General features: G+C 50.9%; 3 protein-coding genes, 1 long non-coding RNA gene and 1 pseudogene across 13 annotated transcripts in view; 3 read left to right on the top strand and 2 right to left on the bottom strand.

The window, feature by feature from the left end:
• LOC307206977 (vomeronasal type-2 receptor 26-like) overlaps positions 1-4,002 on the top strand; it is a 56,121-nt gene extending 52,119 nt beyond the window's left edge. For both annotated transcript variants that reach the window (XM_079960539.1, XM_079960538.1), the window contains exon 7: positions 3,798-4,002. The gene's annotated coding sequence lies outside the window, so the exon portion shown is untranslated. The remainder of the gene's footprint in view (positions 1-3,797) is intronic.
• Positions 1-16,786, top strand: part of LOC307207261 (vomeronasal type-2 receptor 26-like) — a 34,104-nt pseudogene that overhangs the window by 7,124 nt on the left and 10,194 nt on the right. The window lies entirely within an intron of this gene.
• The window catches only part of LOC307206983 (vomeronasal type-2 receptor 26-like), a 95,756-nt gene that overhangs the window by 74,444 nt on the left and 4,526 nt on the right, over positions 1-16,786 (bottom strand). For 2 of the 4 annotated variants that reach the window (XM_079960553.1, XM_079960555.1), the window contains exon 3: positions 652-826. In XM_079960553.1, coding sequence (XP_079816679.1) covers positions 652-826 — 175 coding nt within the window. Of the gene's footprint in view, positions 1-651; positions 827-3,327; positions 3,786-16,786 lie in introns of those variants that run through there. The other 2 variants (XM_079960556.1, XM_079960554.1) reach the window with 2 other exon arrangements.
• On the top strand, positions 10,699-13,641 carry LOC307207230 (uncharacterized protein). 5 transcript variants are annotated; one of them, XR_013834588.1, is made up of 4 exons: positions 11,026-11,616; positions 11,737-11,811; positions 12,155-12,475; positions 12,827-13,627. XR_013834588.1 is itself a non-coding variant. In XM_079961040.1 (4 exons), exons 1-4 carry the CDS (start codon positions 11,746-11,748, stop codon positions 12,998-13,000), a joined length of 411 nt encoding a protein of 136 aa, XP_079817166.1. In that variant the 5' UTR covers positions 11,623-11,745; the 3' UTR covers positions 13,001-13,641. The 5 variants fall into 5 exon arrangements, 2 of the variants coding, with proteins under 2 accessions (XP_079817166.1, XP_079817165.1); XM_079961040.1 differs by lacking the exon at positions 11,026-11,616 and having other exon boundaries at positions 11,623-11,811; positions 12,155-12,250; positions 12,401-12,475; positions 12,827-13,641; XM_079961039.1 differs by lacking the exon at positions 11,026-11,616 and having other exon boundaries at positions 11,623-11,811; positions 12,152-12,250; positions 12,401-12,475; positions 12,827-13,641.
• LOC307207318 lies at positions 10,987-11,151 on the bottom strand. Its single transcript, XR_013834640.1, has 2 exons — positions 11,068-11,151; positions 10,987-11,035 (listed from the first exon to the last, which is right to left on the bottom strand). It is a non-coding gene; the product is annotated as an uncharacterized lncRNA (long non-coding RNA).

Below are 16,786 nucleotides of genomic sequence, written 5' to 3'. Positions count from 1 at the left end.
TAGTAAAAGTGAACTATTGGGCTTTCATACATGCAGAAAGATGGAAAGCAATTTATTTTAGAAATGATAATTACTGATTTACTGTGGATTTTTTAAATTTGTGGAGTAAGCTCACTTGTTGATGTTGCAAATGTTAAAGTGTTGAATGTGCAAGAATAGAGAAGTGCACAGTTGTTGGTAAAAGATGATAATTTTAAAAAGCAACAACCCTATTGTAATATAAAGTTAATGTTAAGGAATGGCATATGAACTAGAAAGAACTAGTGTAATACATCAGCGATAAGAGGAAACCTTGCAGAATGAGGAAACCAGTATTTGGAAATGTCATATTAAATGTGTCTTAATTAGTGGTTGAGAGATTATCAGAATCCTGAAATTTGGGGAAATCACATTTTAGACTCCATTGCCATTTTCTTTGAAGATTTATTAAGCAGGTAAACGGAGAAGAGGAAACAGAGTTCTGTGGCGCAAACCTCAGTTGTCTTGAACTAATTATGAAGAACAAGATATTCTGGTCACCCCAATGGTCAGTGGGGGGTTGAAAGGACCCTGATGAGGGGTCAAAGGCTGCATTCCAGAGATCCGTTTGAATTCATTCTATGAGTGAATTATATACAAACAAATACTCCTAACTGTTCCTCTTTCTTGCACCTTCTTGTCTTTCTGGTTAGGCCGTACCTCGTTCCAGGTGTACAGAAAGATGTCAGCCTGGATATGCCAAGGTGGTTCTAGAAGGAAAGCACGTTTGCTGCTATGCTTGTGCTCGGTGTGCGGAAGGGACCTTCTCCGCCCAGGAAGGTGGGTGACTCCAAGGGGGAAGGTATTTCTGGAGAGAGTAAACACAGGGCAGTAATCCAGTCTCACACACTTTTTGTGAGAATTCTGCAGACATTGTGGAATGTGGCTCCTTCCTCAACTCCTTTAGGATTAATCACCTTCATTACATCCTGGAAGAGAGTTGAAAAGAATGATCATAAGGAAGAAATCTCTGGGGTTGAAAGTGGGCAGCTATGAGAGAAATTCCAACAAACATTCCTTTTTATTTTTTATACGAAGTCACACCTAATAATAATAATAATAATAATAATAATAATAATAATAATAATAAATTATTTATACCCTGCCCATCTGGCTGAGTTTCCCCAGCCACATTAAATATTAAAAACTTCCCTAAAAGGAGCTGCCTTCAGATGTCTTTTAAAAATAGGATAGCTGCTCATTTCCTTGACCTGATGGGAGGGCATTCCACAGGGCGGGCGCCACTACCGAGAAGGCCCTCTGCCTGGTTCCCTGTAGCCTCACTCCTCACAGTGAAGGAACCGCCAGAAGGCCCTCGGCGCTGGATCTCAGTGTCCTGGCTGAACAATAGGGGTGGAGATGCTCCTTCAGGTATACTGGGCCAAGGCCATTTAGGGCTTTAAAAGTCAGCACCAACACTTTGAATTGTGCTTGGAAACGTACTGGGAGCCAATGCAAATCTCTCAGGACCGGTGTTATATGGTCCCAGCGGCCACTCCAAGTCACCAGTCTAGCTGCCACATTCTGGATCACCTCCAAAGGTAGCCCCATGTAGAGCTTATTGCAGTAGTCCAAGCGGGCAATAACTAGAGCATGCACCACTCTGGTGAGACAGTCCGCGGGCTGGTAGGGTCTCATCCTGCATACCAGATGGAGCTGGTAGACCGCTGCCCTGGATACAGAATTGACCTGTGCCTCCATGGACAGCTGTGAGTCCGGAATGACTCCCAGGCTGCGCACCTGGTCCTTCAGGGGCACAGTTACCCCATGCAGGACCAGGGAGTCCTCCACACCAGCTCACCCCGTCCCCCTAAAACCGTACTTCTGTCTTGCCAGGATTCAACCTCAATCTGTTAGCCGCTATCCATCCTCCAACCGCCTCCAGGCACTCACACAGGACCTTCACCACCTTCACTGGTTCTGATTTAAAAGAGAGGCAGAGCTGGGTGTCATCTGCATACTGATGAACACCCAGCGCAAACCCCCTGATCATTTCTCCCAGCGGCTTCATATAGATGTTAAAAAGCATGGGGGAGAGGACGGAACCCTGAGGTACCCCACAAGTGAGGGCCCAGGGGTCTGAACACTCATCCCCCAACACTACTTTCTGGACACGGCCTGGGAGAAAGGAGCGGAACCACTGTATTGCAGTGCCCCCAGCTCCCAGCCCCTCCAGAAGGATGTTATGGCCAATGGTGTCAAAGCCCGCTGAGAGATCCAGCAGAACTAGGAAGCAGCTCTCACCTTTGTCCCTGGCCCATCGGAGATCATCGACCAGTGCGACCAAGGCAGTTTCAGTCCCATGGTGAGGCATTTCTCATAAATAATGGACAGATGGTGCAAAGTAGCAAATTTTTCACATTGCATGGAAGCAACAGAAAAGTGTTTGCATTTACAAGGTTCAGACAAAGAGGTGTCTCTTCAGGATTAGGCAGGATCCAAACAATGCAGTTAACAGAAGTGGAGTGGTCACTGCCTCTCAGTTTATCCTAGATCACAATGTTAATAGAGCACAGATCATTAGGGATGTAAGTGATGCTACAGCTATTCTTTTTCTCTTCCCCAGATGCAGAACATTGCACCAAATGCTCAGAAGATCACCATTCAAACAAGGACAGAGATCAATGTGTCCCCAAGATTATCATCTTCCTGACTTATGGAGAGTATCTGGGAATTGTTTTAGCTTCCATTGCCCTCTTCTTGTTCTTAACAGCAGGCATTGTGTTGGGAATCTTCATTAAATACAAGGAAACTCCCATAGTCAAAGCCAACAACCGGGACCTCTCCTACATCCTCCTCGTCTCCCTCCTGCTTTCCTTTTGGTCCTCCTTCCTCTTCATCGGGCGCCCAAGGAAAGAGACCTGCCTTCTCCGACAAACGGCCTTCAGCATCATCTTCTCAGTTGCTGTTTCTTCTGTCTTGGCAAAGACCATCACGGTGGTGCTGGCCTTCCTGGCCACAAAGCCCGGGAACAGGCTGAGGAGATGGCTGGGCAAGAGTCTGGCCAACTCCATGGTCATCTCCTGTTCTGGGGGGCAAGTTCTCATCTGCACCATCTGGCTGGGCTCTTCTCCCCCATTCCCAGAGCCCGACATGCGCTCCCAGGTGGAAGAGATCATCCTGCAATGCAACGAAGGGTCTGTGGCCATGTTCTATGTTGCCCTCGGCTACCTGGGCTTCTTGGCTGCCACCTGCTTCACGGTGGCTTTCCTAGCCAGGAAGCTGCCTGGCTCCTTCAACGAAGCCAAGCTGATCACCTTCAGCATGCTGGTCTTCTGCAGTGTTTGGGTGTCTTTTGTGCCCACCTACCTGAGCACCAAGGGCAAGTACATGGTGGCCGTGCAGATCTTCTCTATGTTGGCCTCCAGCGCTGGGCTTCTGGGCTGCATCTTCCTTCCCAAGTGCTACATTATTGTGCTGAGGCCTGATCTGAACACAAAGGAGCACCTGACAACAAGGAATTAACGGGACATCTGATTCTTGAAATAGTCCATGTTCCTGATGTCCAGAAGTGCATAAAGGAAACACAGCTACTCATCCATGTTGCTTATTCTCCATCTCTGAAAGAGATTGTGTTCCTTCTTAGCCTGGATTTTAGGAAGTCCTGTTGACATGAACACTAAGATGGGAGGAAATGTTTTGCTCCCTTGCTTTGCCAATGACTACAGTGAGTCCTGGTCTACTGCCCTTAATTTGTAAACTATTATCTTATAATAATTTTGTGTTTTGGAAACTTATATTTATCTCACAACAAGATAGTTTAGAGGGAGAGGAGTTAGGTTTTTGAGTCTGTTTGCTTTGTCATGACTACCTATTAACCATATCAGTTCTAATATTCCACAATACTGCTTGGTTATGCCAGTTCTATGTATTCAATTTTCTATGCTCCATTTCCCGCATTTATGCGCTATCATTCATAAGCTCACTTCACATCATTTCGTTCTCCTGAGCTTTGTATATCAGTAAACTGAGAAATTCATTTAAGACATCTTCCGTAGTCTGTTGGTTTAATTTCTGTACTGTGAGTAGCAACTGACCTTAGCCAAGCCGTGACTGGGATCCAGGGAATTTTATTGCATTGGCCAGGGTTAGGGATAGGCTTAGGGGCGGGTGAGGCAGGCGAGGCAGGCTCCAATCTGGGTGAGTCATTGTGAAAGGAGGCGGGGAGGGCGTTCCACAGGGCAGGCGCCACCACCGAGAAGCCCCTCTGCCTGCTTCCCAGTTTGTGGCACAGGTCATCATCCGATGAATTTAGAGCTTCATTTATTTCTGTGTTTATATTTAAAGAAATTATGCATTTTAAAAGTATTGCACATTGATGGTAATATTAAGAATGCACTTAAAATTACTACGCACAACAATGAACAAGTGATTGCAATGCACACACAGTTAAGCAGCATAAATATTTGTTAACGAAGTCTATTCTTGTTGTGATTATTATTACTTTTATTGCTACTAATACCAGTGGCTTACAAGACTGAGCTCTATTCTGCCTTGGTCAGTCCCCACCTGGAATACTGTGTCCAATTCCGGGCACCACTATTTAAGAAGGATGTTGACCAATGGGAAGAAACCCCTCACCCCCCAGAGAGATGCCGGCTCAAAGAGCCGCCTGAGCTTAGACTACGAAGCCTCTGAGGGCGTGCAGAGTGCAAATCCCTCCCAGAAGTGCCAGAGCAGGATCCCCCCACCCCAAGGGCCCCTCTCTCTCCCGGGCTCACCTGGGGGCCCCGTCCCTGCCAGCCTCTCCGGCCTCTGAGGGCGTGCAGAGTGCAAATCCCTCCCAGAAGTGCCAGAGCAGGATCCCCCCACCCCAAGGGCCCCTCTCTCTCCCGGGCTCACCTGGGGCCCCGTCCCTGCCAGCCTCTCCGGCCTCTGAGGGCGTGCAGAGTGCAGATCCCCCCAGGGGCCCCTCTCTCTCTCTCTCCCGGGCTCACCTGGGGGCCCCGTCCCTGCCAGCCTCTCTGGCCTCTGAGGGTGTGCAGAGTGCAGATCCCCCAGGGGCCCCTCTCTCTCTCTCTCCCGGGCTCACCTGGGGGCCCCGTCCCTGCCAGCCTCTCCGGCCTCTGAGGGCGTGCAGAGTGCAGATCCCCCAGGGGCCCCTCTCTCTCTCTCCCGGGCTCACCTGGGGGCCCCGTCCCTGCCAGCCTCTCTGGCCTCTGAGGGTGTGCAGAGTGCAAATCCCCCAGGGGCCCCTCTCTCTCTCTCCCGGGCTCACCTGAGGGCCCCGTCCCTGCCAGCCTCTCTGGCCTCTGAGGGTGTGCAGAGTGCAAATCCCCCAGGGGCCCCTCTCTCTCTCTCCCGGGCTCACCTGGGGGCCCCGTCCCTGCCAGCCTCTCCGGTCTCTGAGGGCGTGCAGAGTGCAAATCCCCCAGGGGCCCCTCTCTCTCCTGGACTCACCTGGGGGCCCCGTCCCTGCCAGCCTCTCCGGTCTCTGAGGGCGTGCAGAGTGCAAATCCCCAGGGGCCCCTCTCTCTCTCTCCCGGGCTCACCTGAGGGCCCCGTCCCTGCCAGCCTCACTGGCCTCTGAGGGTGTGCAGAGTGCAAATCCCCCAGGGGCCCCTCTCTCTCTCTCCCGGGCTCACCTGGGGCCCTGCCCCTGCCAGCCTCTCCGGTCTCTGAGGGCGTGAAGAGTGCAAATCCCCCAGGGGCCCCCCTCTCTCTCTCCCGGGCTCACCTGGGGGCCCCGTCCCTGCCAGCCTCTCCGGCCTCTGAGGGCGTGCAGAGTGCAAATCCCCCAGGGGCCCCTCTCTCTCTCTCCCGGGCTCACCTGGGGGCCCCGTCCCTGCCAGCCTCTCTGGCCTCTGAGGGCGTGCAGAGTGCAGGATCCACCCCCCAGGGGCCCCTCTGTCTCCCGGGCTCACCTGAGGGCCCCGTCCCTGCCAGCCTCTCCGGCCTCTGAGGGCGTGCAGAGTGCAGATCCCGCCAGGGGCCCCTCTCTCTCCCGGGCTTACCTGGCGGCCCCGTCCCTGCCAGCCTCTCCGGCCTCTGAGGGCGTGCAGAGTGCAAATCCCCCAGGGGCCCCTCTCTCTCTCTCCCGGACTCACCTGGGGGCCCCGTCCCTGCCAGCCTCTCCGGCCTCTGAGGGCGTGCAGAGTGCAGATCCCCCAGGGGCCCCTCTCTCTCTCTCCCGGGCTCACCTGGGGGCCCCGTCCCTGCCAGCCTCTCCGGCCTCTGAGGGCGTGCAGAGTGCAGATCCCCCCAGGGGCCCCTCTCTCTCTCTCCCGGGCTCACCTGGGGGCCCCGTCCCTGCCAGCCTCTCTGGCCTCTGAGGGTGTGCAGAGTGCAAATCCCGCAGGGGCCCCTCTCTCTCTCTCCCGGGCTCACCTGAGGGCCCCGTCCCTGCCAGCCTCTCTGGCCTCTGAGGGTGTGCAGAGTGCAAATCCCCCAGGGGCCCCTCTCTCTCTCTCCCGGGCTCACCTGGGGGCCCCGTCCCTGCCAGCCTCTCCGGTCTCTGAGGGCGTGCAGAGTGCAAATCCCCCAGGGGCCCCTCTCTCTCTCTCCCGGGCTCACCTGGGGGCCCCGTCCCTGCCAGCCTCTCTGGCCTCTGAGGGCGTGCAGAGTGCAGATCCCCCCAGAGGCCCCTCTCTCTCTCTCCCGGGCTCACCTGGGGGCCCCGTCCCTGCCAGCCTCTCCGGCCTCTGAGGGCGTGCAGAGTGCAAATTCCCCAGGGGCCCCCCTCTCTCTCTCCCGGGCTCACCTGGGGGCCCCGTCCCTGCCAGCCTCTCCGGCCTCTGAGGGCGTGCAGAGTGCAAATCCCCCAGGGGCCCCTCTCTCTCTCTCCCGGGCTCACCTGGGGGCCCCGTCCCTGCCAGCCTCTCCGGCCTCTGAGGGCGTGCAGAGTGCAAATCCCCCAGGGGCCCCTCTCTCTCTCTCCCGGGCTCACCTGGGGGCCCCGTCCCTGCCAGCCTCTCTGGCCTCTGAGGGCGTGCAGAGTGCAGGATCCACCCCCCAGGGGCCCCTCTGTCTCCCGGGCTCACCTGAGGGCCCCGTCCCTGCCAGCCTCTCCGGCCTCTGAGGGCGTGCAGAGTGCAGATCCCGCCAGGGGCCCCTCTCTCTCTCTCCCGGGCTCACCTGGGGGCCCCATCCCTGCCAGCCTCTCCGGCCTCTGAGGGTGTGCAGAGTGCAGGATCCACCCCCCAGGGGCCCCTCTCTCTCTCTCTCTCCCGGACTCACCTGGGGGCCCCGTCCCTGCCAGCCTCTCCGGCCTCTGAGGGCGTGCAGAGTGCAGATCCCCCAGGGGCCCCTCTCTCTCTCTCCCGGGCTCACCTGGGGCCCCGTCCCTGCCAGCCTCTCCGGCCTCTGAGGGCGTGCAGAGTGCAAATCCCCCAGGGGCCCCTCTCTCTCTCTCCCGGGCTCACCTGGGGGCCCCGTCCCTGCCAGCCTCTCCGGCCCTTGGGTGACTCTGGCCAGCTGGACGGGCTGCAGGCGCTGGTGTCCCTGGCGGACGAGGAGGGTCATGTGGCCCTCGGAGGGGAAGGGGCCACCTTCAAAAGGCCCTGCATGCAACTCCCGCCAGCCTCCGCCGGCAGACTTCCCAGCATGCACTGCCAGCTCCATTAGGCCAATGGTTGAATCCCAGCATGAATAAATTGGAAATTTACTCGTTTTTCCAGTGTATAACCAAATAATTCAATCTCAAGGAGTCTTATGTTTGGCTTCGCTTATTAGCTTCATGGATAAATTAACCTCTATTAGGTTTCATTTCATTTCTCTCACGTCCTTCTTCCCAGCATGCTTTGCTGCCCCATCATCTCACAAACAAAGATCCTGTGTCCTATAATTGAAATCTACTCATTTTCCAATGTATAACTAAATAAATTAATCCCAAATTGTCTTTGGTTAGGTTTCACTTATTAGCTTTATTGGTAAATTATCCTTTATTAGGTTTCATTTCCCTCAGGTCCTTCTTCCCAGCATGCTTTGCTGCCCCTTCTTCTCACAAACAAGGATCCAGCTTCCTATAATTGAGATTTACCCATTTTCCAATGTTTAACTGAATAAATACATCTGAAAGTGTCTTTCGTTAGGTTTCACATATTAGCTTTCTGGATAAATTACCCTTTATTAGGTTTCATTTCCCTCACGTCCTTCTTCCCAGCATGCTTTGCTACCCCTTCTTCTCCAAACAAGGATCCTGTTTCCTATAATTGAAATTTACCCATTTTCCAATGTATAACTGAATAAATACATCTGAAAGTGTCTTTCGTTAGGTTTCACTTATTAGCTTTATTGGTAAATTATCCTTTGTTAGGTTTCATTTCCCTCACGTCCTTCTTCCCAGCATGCTTTGCTACCCCTTCTTCTCACAAACATGGATCCAGCTTCCTATACTTGAAATTTACCCATTTTCCAACATATAACTGAATAAATAAATCCCAAGGTGTCTTTTGTTAGGTTTCACTTATTAGCTTTATTGGTAAATTATCCTTTGTTAGGTTTGATTTCATTTCCCTCATGTCCTTCTTCCCAGCATGCTTTGCTGCCCCTTCTTCTCCAAAAAAGGATCCTGTTTCCTATCATTTTATTTTTCTCTAAACGTATTTGGATTCTTTCATTTAAACTTGATGGAGGGGCAGAGCGATGGAAAAAAGAGAGAAGGCTTTTCCTCACAGCCTTTCCCTCGCCCTTCCCAGGCTGCCCTGCGCAACCTTCCTCCTGGCGTGCTAATAAACTCAGAAGAACCAATTATTATACTCAGAAACCCACATAACCCAGGAAGCCTCCAAGAGACCTCGTCCTTTTCCTCATTCCCTTGGAGGCACCTAGAACGGCTTCCCCCTTTTCCCGACGTCCCGCGGCTCCGGCGCCCTGGACAAGAGAGGCCAAAATGGCCTTGGCCACCCGCCAGTTCTTTTACCTGCAATTTAGAGCTCCAAAAATGCTTTAAATGCATGTTGTGGCTGTGATTTGGATAGTGCTTTTAATATTCTGTTGGGAGCCGCCCAGAGTGGCCAGGGAAAGCAATATGATTATTATTATTATTATTATTAACTCATCGCCTTGATTGCAATGAAACCTAAAGCAGACCCATTGAAATGCAATTATTAACTTGGTTTCGGGTTTACACCAACCATTCTTCTTTTCGCAGTTGAGATGTTATTTCTGACCATTCACTTTGTTCTGATTGGTACCTGATTGATAAACTCATTCTTTAACGTCATCTGAATCTTTTGCTATTGGTTTATAGATACAAATTCTGTTCTTAACCTGAAATTGTTCTTAACCTGAGGTACCATTTTAGCTAATGGGGCCTCCTGCTGCCGCCTCGCCGCTGCCACGTGATTTCTGTTCTCATCCTGAAGCAAAGTTCTTAACCCGAGGTACTATCTCTGGGTTAGGGGAGTCTGTAACCTGAAGCGTCTGTAATCCGAGGTACCACTGTATGTATATAAAGTCAGAACATTATTGTAAAGTTACAAGAAAGGAGATTCCAAACCAACATCAGGAAAAACTTTCCGATAACAATGGCTCGCGAATACAGCATAGAAGATGCAGAGAGAAGCCCCAAACAATGGGGGCTCCTCCTTTTAAAAAGTTTCTCCAGGTTACCCCCAACTCCTTGTTGGAAGCATCACACATTATTATTATTATTATTATTATTATTATTATTATTATTAACTCATCGCCTTGATTGCAATGAAACCTAAAGCAGACCCATTGAAATGCAATTATTAACTTGGTTTCGGGTTTGCACCAACCATTCTTCTTTTCCCAATAACCCTGAGATGTTTTTAGCTGCTTTTAAACTGGGATCTTTCATGAGGAAGGGTGGCATATAAATCCAATAAAGGAGAAGAAATTTGGAGTATTGAGTAAATTTAGTTATAAAAATATTTATTTAGTACATTACCGTATTGGCCCGAATATAAGCCGCACCTTTAAAATTCAAGGGGGAGGAAAGAAGACAATACCCAAATATAAGATGCTCCCTTCAAATTCGGCAGGCACTCACACCTGTTCCATTTTTCCGTAAGTCTGTTCCAGCAGCGATATTGTAAAAGCCAGCTTTTGTAAGGTCATGAATTTAAGCTAAGGTAGTTAATTTAAAGTTTATCTTCAGAAACATTGTAAAATTAAGGAATGTTAGAAAGATGTTGGGGGGAAAAATTATGTGGTTCTAGCAGAAAAGATATAAAGGATCAAGTAAAAATGAATTGCTGAAAGAAGAGATTGCAAAATTATACTATATTAAGATAAATTATTAAGTTAAAAACAAAGTTGGAAAGGATTTGCTGAAATATTTAATTGAATTAGAATACAAAAATGGGAGGTGTGACGAGGTCAAGGAAGTAAGTGGATGTAAATAAGTGATGTAAAGGTTTGACTTGTCTCTTTTTTTCTTTTTTTTTGATGATGTTTGCTTTTTTATGTATTGTTATCTATATTTTTCTCTTTTTGTTTTCTGTAACCTTTAAAATCTTAATAAAAATATATACTATGACAAAGACTATGGCTATCAGTTTACAGAGCACTCTGATATGAGTGCTCATTAAATCTAGTTTAATGATGATGATGATGATGATGATGATGAAAAGGTGTTGCAATGGAGGAGTGCAGGGAAAAGAAAACTCCTGGCACTCATTCTTTCTTGCTACAGAATTCAAAGATTTCTCTCTTTTTCTCTTGGGTGGTGGGTTCAGCGGTCACCCTCAGGGGAAACAGGGTCCCCCCCCCATCGGAACCTGGCTGTGACATCGGCTCAGAATCCCAACCTCCCTTGGCAGTTGAAGCCAACCCCTGCCTTGATCAGCAGCCTTTGGGTGCCTTATCTGCAACTGCAAAGTGAGAAGATTGACGCCTGGGAAAATGGTGAGGGGACCAGCAGGAAACTGCTAAGGGAGTTTGGAGTCCTTTTATTCTGCTGCAGTTGCAGAGAAAGGAGGGTGGGGGATTGGGGGCCGCCCCAGGTGTCATCACTGAGGGGGGTGGCAAAAGGACAAAAAGCCGAGTTTCAAATAAAAATAAAAATTGGGCTCACCAAACCTTTTAGTTGAGTCAAAAAACGTGGCTGGCACTGGGCGCCACACCGTGGGGGCTGGCACTTACCGGGGGGGGGGTGCAGAGTGCCTGATCCACGCATCTCTCCTGGGGGTGACATGGTGGCGTGGGACCCTGCAGGCTGGGCGCTGCCTGAAACGGCAGCGTGGGGCTTGCGTCTGCCCCCTGCCTCTCCCTCAGCCGCCCTACAGCTGAGGGGGAGGCAGCAGAGAGGCTCCAGGCAGCCCCCCGCCCGCAGGACCCCCGCGTTGAACCGGGCACCCGAGCGGCTGGCTATGCCGCTGTTCTGTTGTTTCAGTTATGGGTGCCTTGAGAGTGAATGTGCTGTGCTTGCTGCCCCACTCGTCCTGATGGACCAGCCCCCCATGGCGCCAGGGCTTCCCTGGCTAGCGACTTAATGTGGGCAGGAGAGTTTGCCTTCTGGGTTCCTGTCTCATTTTGGGCTGCTCTCTTTCTCCCCTCTCCCCCCCACCACCTCTGGGGTCCGGTATCTGCCAGCAGTCAGCCATCGAGGAGGACATTTTCCATGAAAAGGACGATGGAGGAAAAGGCGAGGAGGAGACCGCAAAACGGCTGGATCTCCTCAGTCCTGACTGGGTAGGTGGCCGTGGCCTAAGTGGCCGCAGGATGAAACTGTTGTTTCAGTTATGGGTGCCTTGAGTTTTAATGTTTGGTTTGGTTTTTTAATTGCTCGTTTTTTGCATCTTTTCCTTGCAGGTTCCAAGTATGTCACCATTTTCCAGTGTTTCCTCCCTGTCCTCCCTGGACTCCCTTTGGGACTCCCTCAATGAGGTACGTAGCAGACAGAGCAGGAGGGAAGCCCTGCTGAGCTGGGCAACCCTGAGGCGGGGGAGGAGGAGGAGGAGGAGGAGGAGGAGGAGGAGGAGGAGGAGGAGGAAGCCGGCCGGCCGGTCAGGCCACCTTCTGGACTGGTCGTGAGCAAGGGGGCAGGCAGGCAGGGGGCTGCTGGGGACAGGCTGTGCTTGCTGCCCCACTCGTCCTGATGGACCAGCCCCCCATGGCGCCAGGGCTGTAGGGCTTCCCTGGCTAGCGACTTAGTGTGGGTTCCTGTCTCATTTTGGGCTGCTCTCTTTCTCCTTTCTCCCTGCCACCACCACTGGGTCTCTGCCAGCAGTCAGCCGTCGAGGAGGAAATTGTCCATGAAAAGGACGATGAAGGAAAAGGCGAGGAGGAGTCCGCAAGACGGCTGGATCTCCTCAGTCCTGACTGGGTAGGTGGCCGTGGCCTAAGCGGTGATAGGCAGAAGGGGAGGGGGGCATATCAACCGCAGGATGAAACTGTTGTTTCAGTTATGGGTGCCTTGAGTTTTAATGTTTGGTTTGGTTTTTTAATTGCTCGTTTTTTGCATCTTTCCTTGCAGGTTCCAAGTATGTCACCATTTTCCAGTGTTTCCTCCCTGCCCTCCCTGGATTCCCTTTGGGACTCCCTCAATGAGGTACGTAGCAGACAGAGCAGGAGGGAAGCCTTGCTGAGCTGGGCAACCCTGAGGCGGGGGAGGAGGAGGAGGAGGAGGAGGAGGAGGAGGAGGAGGAGGAGGAGGAGGAAGCCAGCCGGCCAGCTGGTCAGGCCACCTTCTGGACTGCTCAGGAGCAAGGGGGCAGGCAGGCAGGGGGCTGCTAAGGGTATGCTTGCTGCCCCACTTGTCCTGATGGACCAGCCCCCCATGGCGCCAGGGCTGTAGGGCTTCCCTGGCTAGCGACTTAGTGTGGGTTCCTGTCTCATTTTGGGCTGCTCTCTTTCTCCCCTCTCCCCACCACCACCTCTGGGGTCCTGTCTCTACCAGCAGTCAGCCTCTGAAGTGGCTATCAAGGAGGAAGAGCCACAAGAAGAATCAGGGAGCCCCCCAGAGGAGGACGGGGAGGACAAAGAGGACAGGGAGGACCTTGATTTGGCGTGCCCCCCACCTGAAGAACACCTGGAGGCAAGCGTCATCGAGGTCAGACGAAACATTCATTCATGACATATGAAAAGCTTCCCTGAACAGGGCTGTCTTCAGATGTCTTCTAAAAGTCAGATAGTTGTTTATTTCTTTGACATCTGGCGGGAGGGCATTCCACTGGGCGGGTGCCACTACCGAGAAGGCCCTCTGCCTGGTTCCCTGTAACTTGGCTTATCACAGTGGGGAACCGCCAGAAGGCCCTCAGCGCTGGATCTCAGTGTCCGGGCAGAACGATGGGGGTGGAGATAATTCTCCTGGGTTGCTTTTCGTTTGGTATTTGTTTTGTAAGATAACTCTTTTGAATGCGTTTCCAGGTGGCTCCTGCCAAATGAAGTTATTAATTGCAAAGTGGGTTTGGCGATAATAAAACCATGTTGGCACTTTGCAAAGCCGGTTCTCTCTGGGGTTTTCCTGCCTCCTATACCTTCCCCCCATCCGCTTGTTCTTGGTTTTGTGTCTCGTTCAGATCTCCCCAAGGCCGGCCACATGAGAACTTGGGAGAGGAGTGTTCCCTACTGACTACAACCCTCTCATATAACGCCTCGCCCCCAAACAGAAAAGGAGGGATTATGACAGCCTGCCACCACACAGGCCCTTCTTCGTGTGGCACCTTCACAAACGGTCTGGAGGGCAGCAACACAAGAAGGGGCCTTTTCTGTGGTGGCTCCAAAACGGACGCGTAGTTGTCTTGGGATTCTAGCTCCATAGATCTTCATTTTGCATATATCTCAAATGCTGAAAATGGATTTAAAGCAGCAGCAATGGGCACAAGCCCCTTGGGCTTCATGTGCAGCGTGTATTTCTTTAGCGCAGCCTGTATCCCAGGGGATACCTGATCAAGTCCTTTGATCTTTCTGAAGCTAATCTGGGGTCATCCTGGCTGATTTTGCACAGTCATATTTCCTAGGAAATACAGTGCACTTCCCTCTCCAAGCTGAGTGAATGGCAAGTGAAACCTCAAATGTGATTTACAGAACCTCTAAATGCCCCTATTTTCCAGGAACCATCCCGGATTTAACTCCGCATCTGCTGTTTGAGCCACTCAAGGCTCCCGGAAGTTATCAAGGTGAGACTTCTTCCACTTCCAATTATCGAAATCATAGTGATTTCCTCTTCCAGAAGCTCAAGAGATCTTTCTGGAGATTGCCTAATCACCAGACGCAACAAGGGACCAATGTGTCCCCAAGATTACCACCTTCTGGGGTTATGAAGAACATTTGGGAATCATTTTAGCTTCCATTGCCCTCTTCTTGTCCTTAACAGCAGGCATCATGTTGGGAATCTTCATTAAATACAAGAAAACTCCCATAGTCAAAGCGAAGAACCGGGACTTCTCCTACATCCTCCACTGATATAAATGCTTTATGAGTCACTGATAAAGCATTTACATTAATTACCCAAGATTACATCCTACCTAAACTTTCATCACTCCATACAAGTGGAAAGCTTACTAGACTTTCAGTCTTATAGCAATTCAAGCTGTAGCATTCCAATTAAAGGTGCTATATAAATTTAATAAATAAAGGTCCTGAGAAAGCTGACTTGTTTGTTTGTTTGTTGAATCTATATACTGCCCTATACGCGGAGGTCTCAAAGGCGTGTCACAGAACAAAATTAATATATAAAACCAGAAGATATATAATCAAAATGAAAACAACAACCCAATTAACACCCCAGAAAAGAACCACATTTTAAAAGGGCAAAGGATGTCAATCAAATCACCCAAAAAGGAACGTTTTTGCCTGATGTCCAAAGGTGTATAAGGAATGCGCTAGGTGAATTTCCCTGGGGAGAGCATTCCTCAGACGGGGAGCCACTGCAGAGAAGGCCCCGTTCTTGTGTTGCCACCCTCCTGACCTCTTGAGGAGGAGGCACACGAAGAAGGGCCTCAGAAGATGATCTCAGGGTCCGGGTAGGATCATATGGAAAGAGGCGGTCCTTGAGGGATTGCGGTCCTGAGCCATTTAAGGCTTTATAGGTCAATACCAGCACTTTGAATTGGGCCCAGAAATGAATTGGTAGCCAGTGCAGTCGGACCAGGATCAGCGTATTGTGCACTAGCAGAAGTTTCTGAACTGTCTTCAGAGGCAGCCCTACGTATAACGCATTGCAGTAATCTAGCCTTGAGATTATCAGAGCATAGACAACAGTAGTCAGGCTATCCCTGTCCAGATAGGGGTGTAGCTGGGCCACCAGCCAAAGCTGATGGAAGTCACTCCCCGCCACCGAGGTGTCCCGAGCCTTGAGCGACAGCAAAGGGTCCTGGAGTACCCCCAAGCTATGAGCCTGCTCCTTCAGAGGAAGCGTAACCCCATCAAGAGCAGGCCACCTCCCATCCGTCTGGTCTCGGGAACCACCCACTAACAGTGCCCCAGTCTTATCTGGATTCAGCTTCAGTTGGTTGGCTCTCATCCAGTCCATTGCCGAGGCAAGACACTGGTCCAGCACTTCCACTGCCTCCCCTGCAAATGTGAAGGAGAAATGGAGCTGAGTGTCATCAGCATAATTCTGACAACATACTTGAAACCTCCAGATCACCCCACCCAGCAATTTCATGTACAGTGGTGCCTCGCAAGACGAAAAGAATCCGTTCCGCGATTCTCTTCGCATAGTGGTTTTTTCGTCTTGCGAAGCAAGCCCATTGACAGCTTAGCAGATTAGCGCTCTTAGCGGTTTAGCGGCTTTGAAAAAGGGGGGAAGGGGGGGGACCGCAGGAACTCGCAAGACATTTTCGTCTTGCAAAGCAAGCCCATAAGGAAATTCGTTTTGCGAAGTGCCTCCAAAACGGAAAACCCTTTCGTCTAGTGGGTTTTCCGTCTTGCGAGGCGTTCGTCTTGCGGGGCACCACTGTGGATGTTAAACAATGTGGGGGATAGGACTGAGCCCCGCGGAACCCCATATTCAAGGTTCCCAGCACTGAAAAGCATTCCCCAAGTAACACCGTCTAGGAATGACCACCCAAGTAGGACTGGAACCAGCACCACCATCTGGTGTTCGGCCACATGCTCCAAAACCTTGCTCAGCAAAGGGAGATTAGCAGCAGTTATTTCCCTAATCAAGTGGTGAATGGATTTTAGGAAATAGATTAAATAAATAGATAAATACATATTAATAAATACTTGATAAAGAATAACAAAGCTGCTAGAATGCTAGCCTGGCTTCTGCGCACAAAATTTGTTTATGAGTAGAGAAGTTTCTGCTCAAAGACGGGGAGCAAGTTGGTTCCATGTGCAACAGAAGCTGTCCTTCCGCAGAACATGTCAAAGGGGAAGGGAGAGCCTAAGGCTCAGAGCAACCTTTCTTCCCTCCACTAACCCCAGAGAGCTTCCCTCTGTTGGAGAAGCCTTTCAAAGAAGTGGTGGAAATTCACTTGAAGTTGCTTCAAAACCACCAACATGCTACTTCCCTTCAGGGGGAGAACCAGAAGGGATTGGCAGGAATCAAATCCATCCAAAGTGGCCAACTAGAAGAAGAAGAAGAGTTTGGATTTGATATCCTGCTTTATCACTACCCAAAGGAGTCTCAAAGCGGCTAACAATCTCCTTTTCCTTCCTTCCCCACAACAAACACTCAGTGAGGTGAGTGAGGCTGAGAGACTTCACAGAAGTGTGACTAGCCCAAGGTCACCCAGCAGCTGCAGGTGGAGGAGCAGGGAATCGAACTCAGTTCACCAAGTTACGAGTCCACCGCTCTTAACCATTACACCACACTGGCTCTCTAAAGCATTCCTAACAGATAGCCATCCAAACTCTTCTTAAAAACCTCCAAGGAAGGAGAGTCGATGGTCGGATCCAGATGCAGGGCTCT

Source organism: Podarcis cretensis (assembly GCF_951804945.1).
Source record: "Podarcis cretensis genome assembly, chromosome: 18".
In the NCBI taxonomy this organism is placed as follows: Eukaryota; Metazoa; Chordata; class Lepidosauria; order Squamata; family Lacertidae; genus Podarcis; species Podarcis cretensis.
The sequence above is the reverse complement of the archived record's forward strand: the minus strand, read 5'-3'. Positions and strand labels throughout refer to the sequence as shown.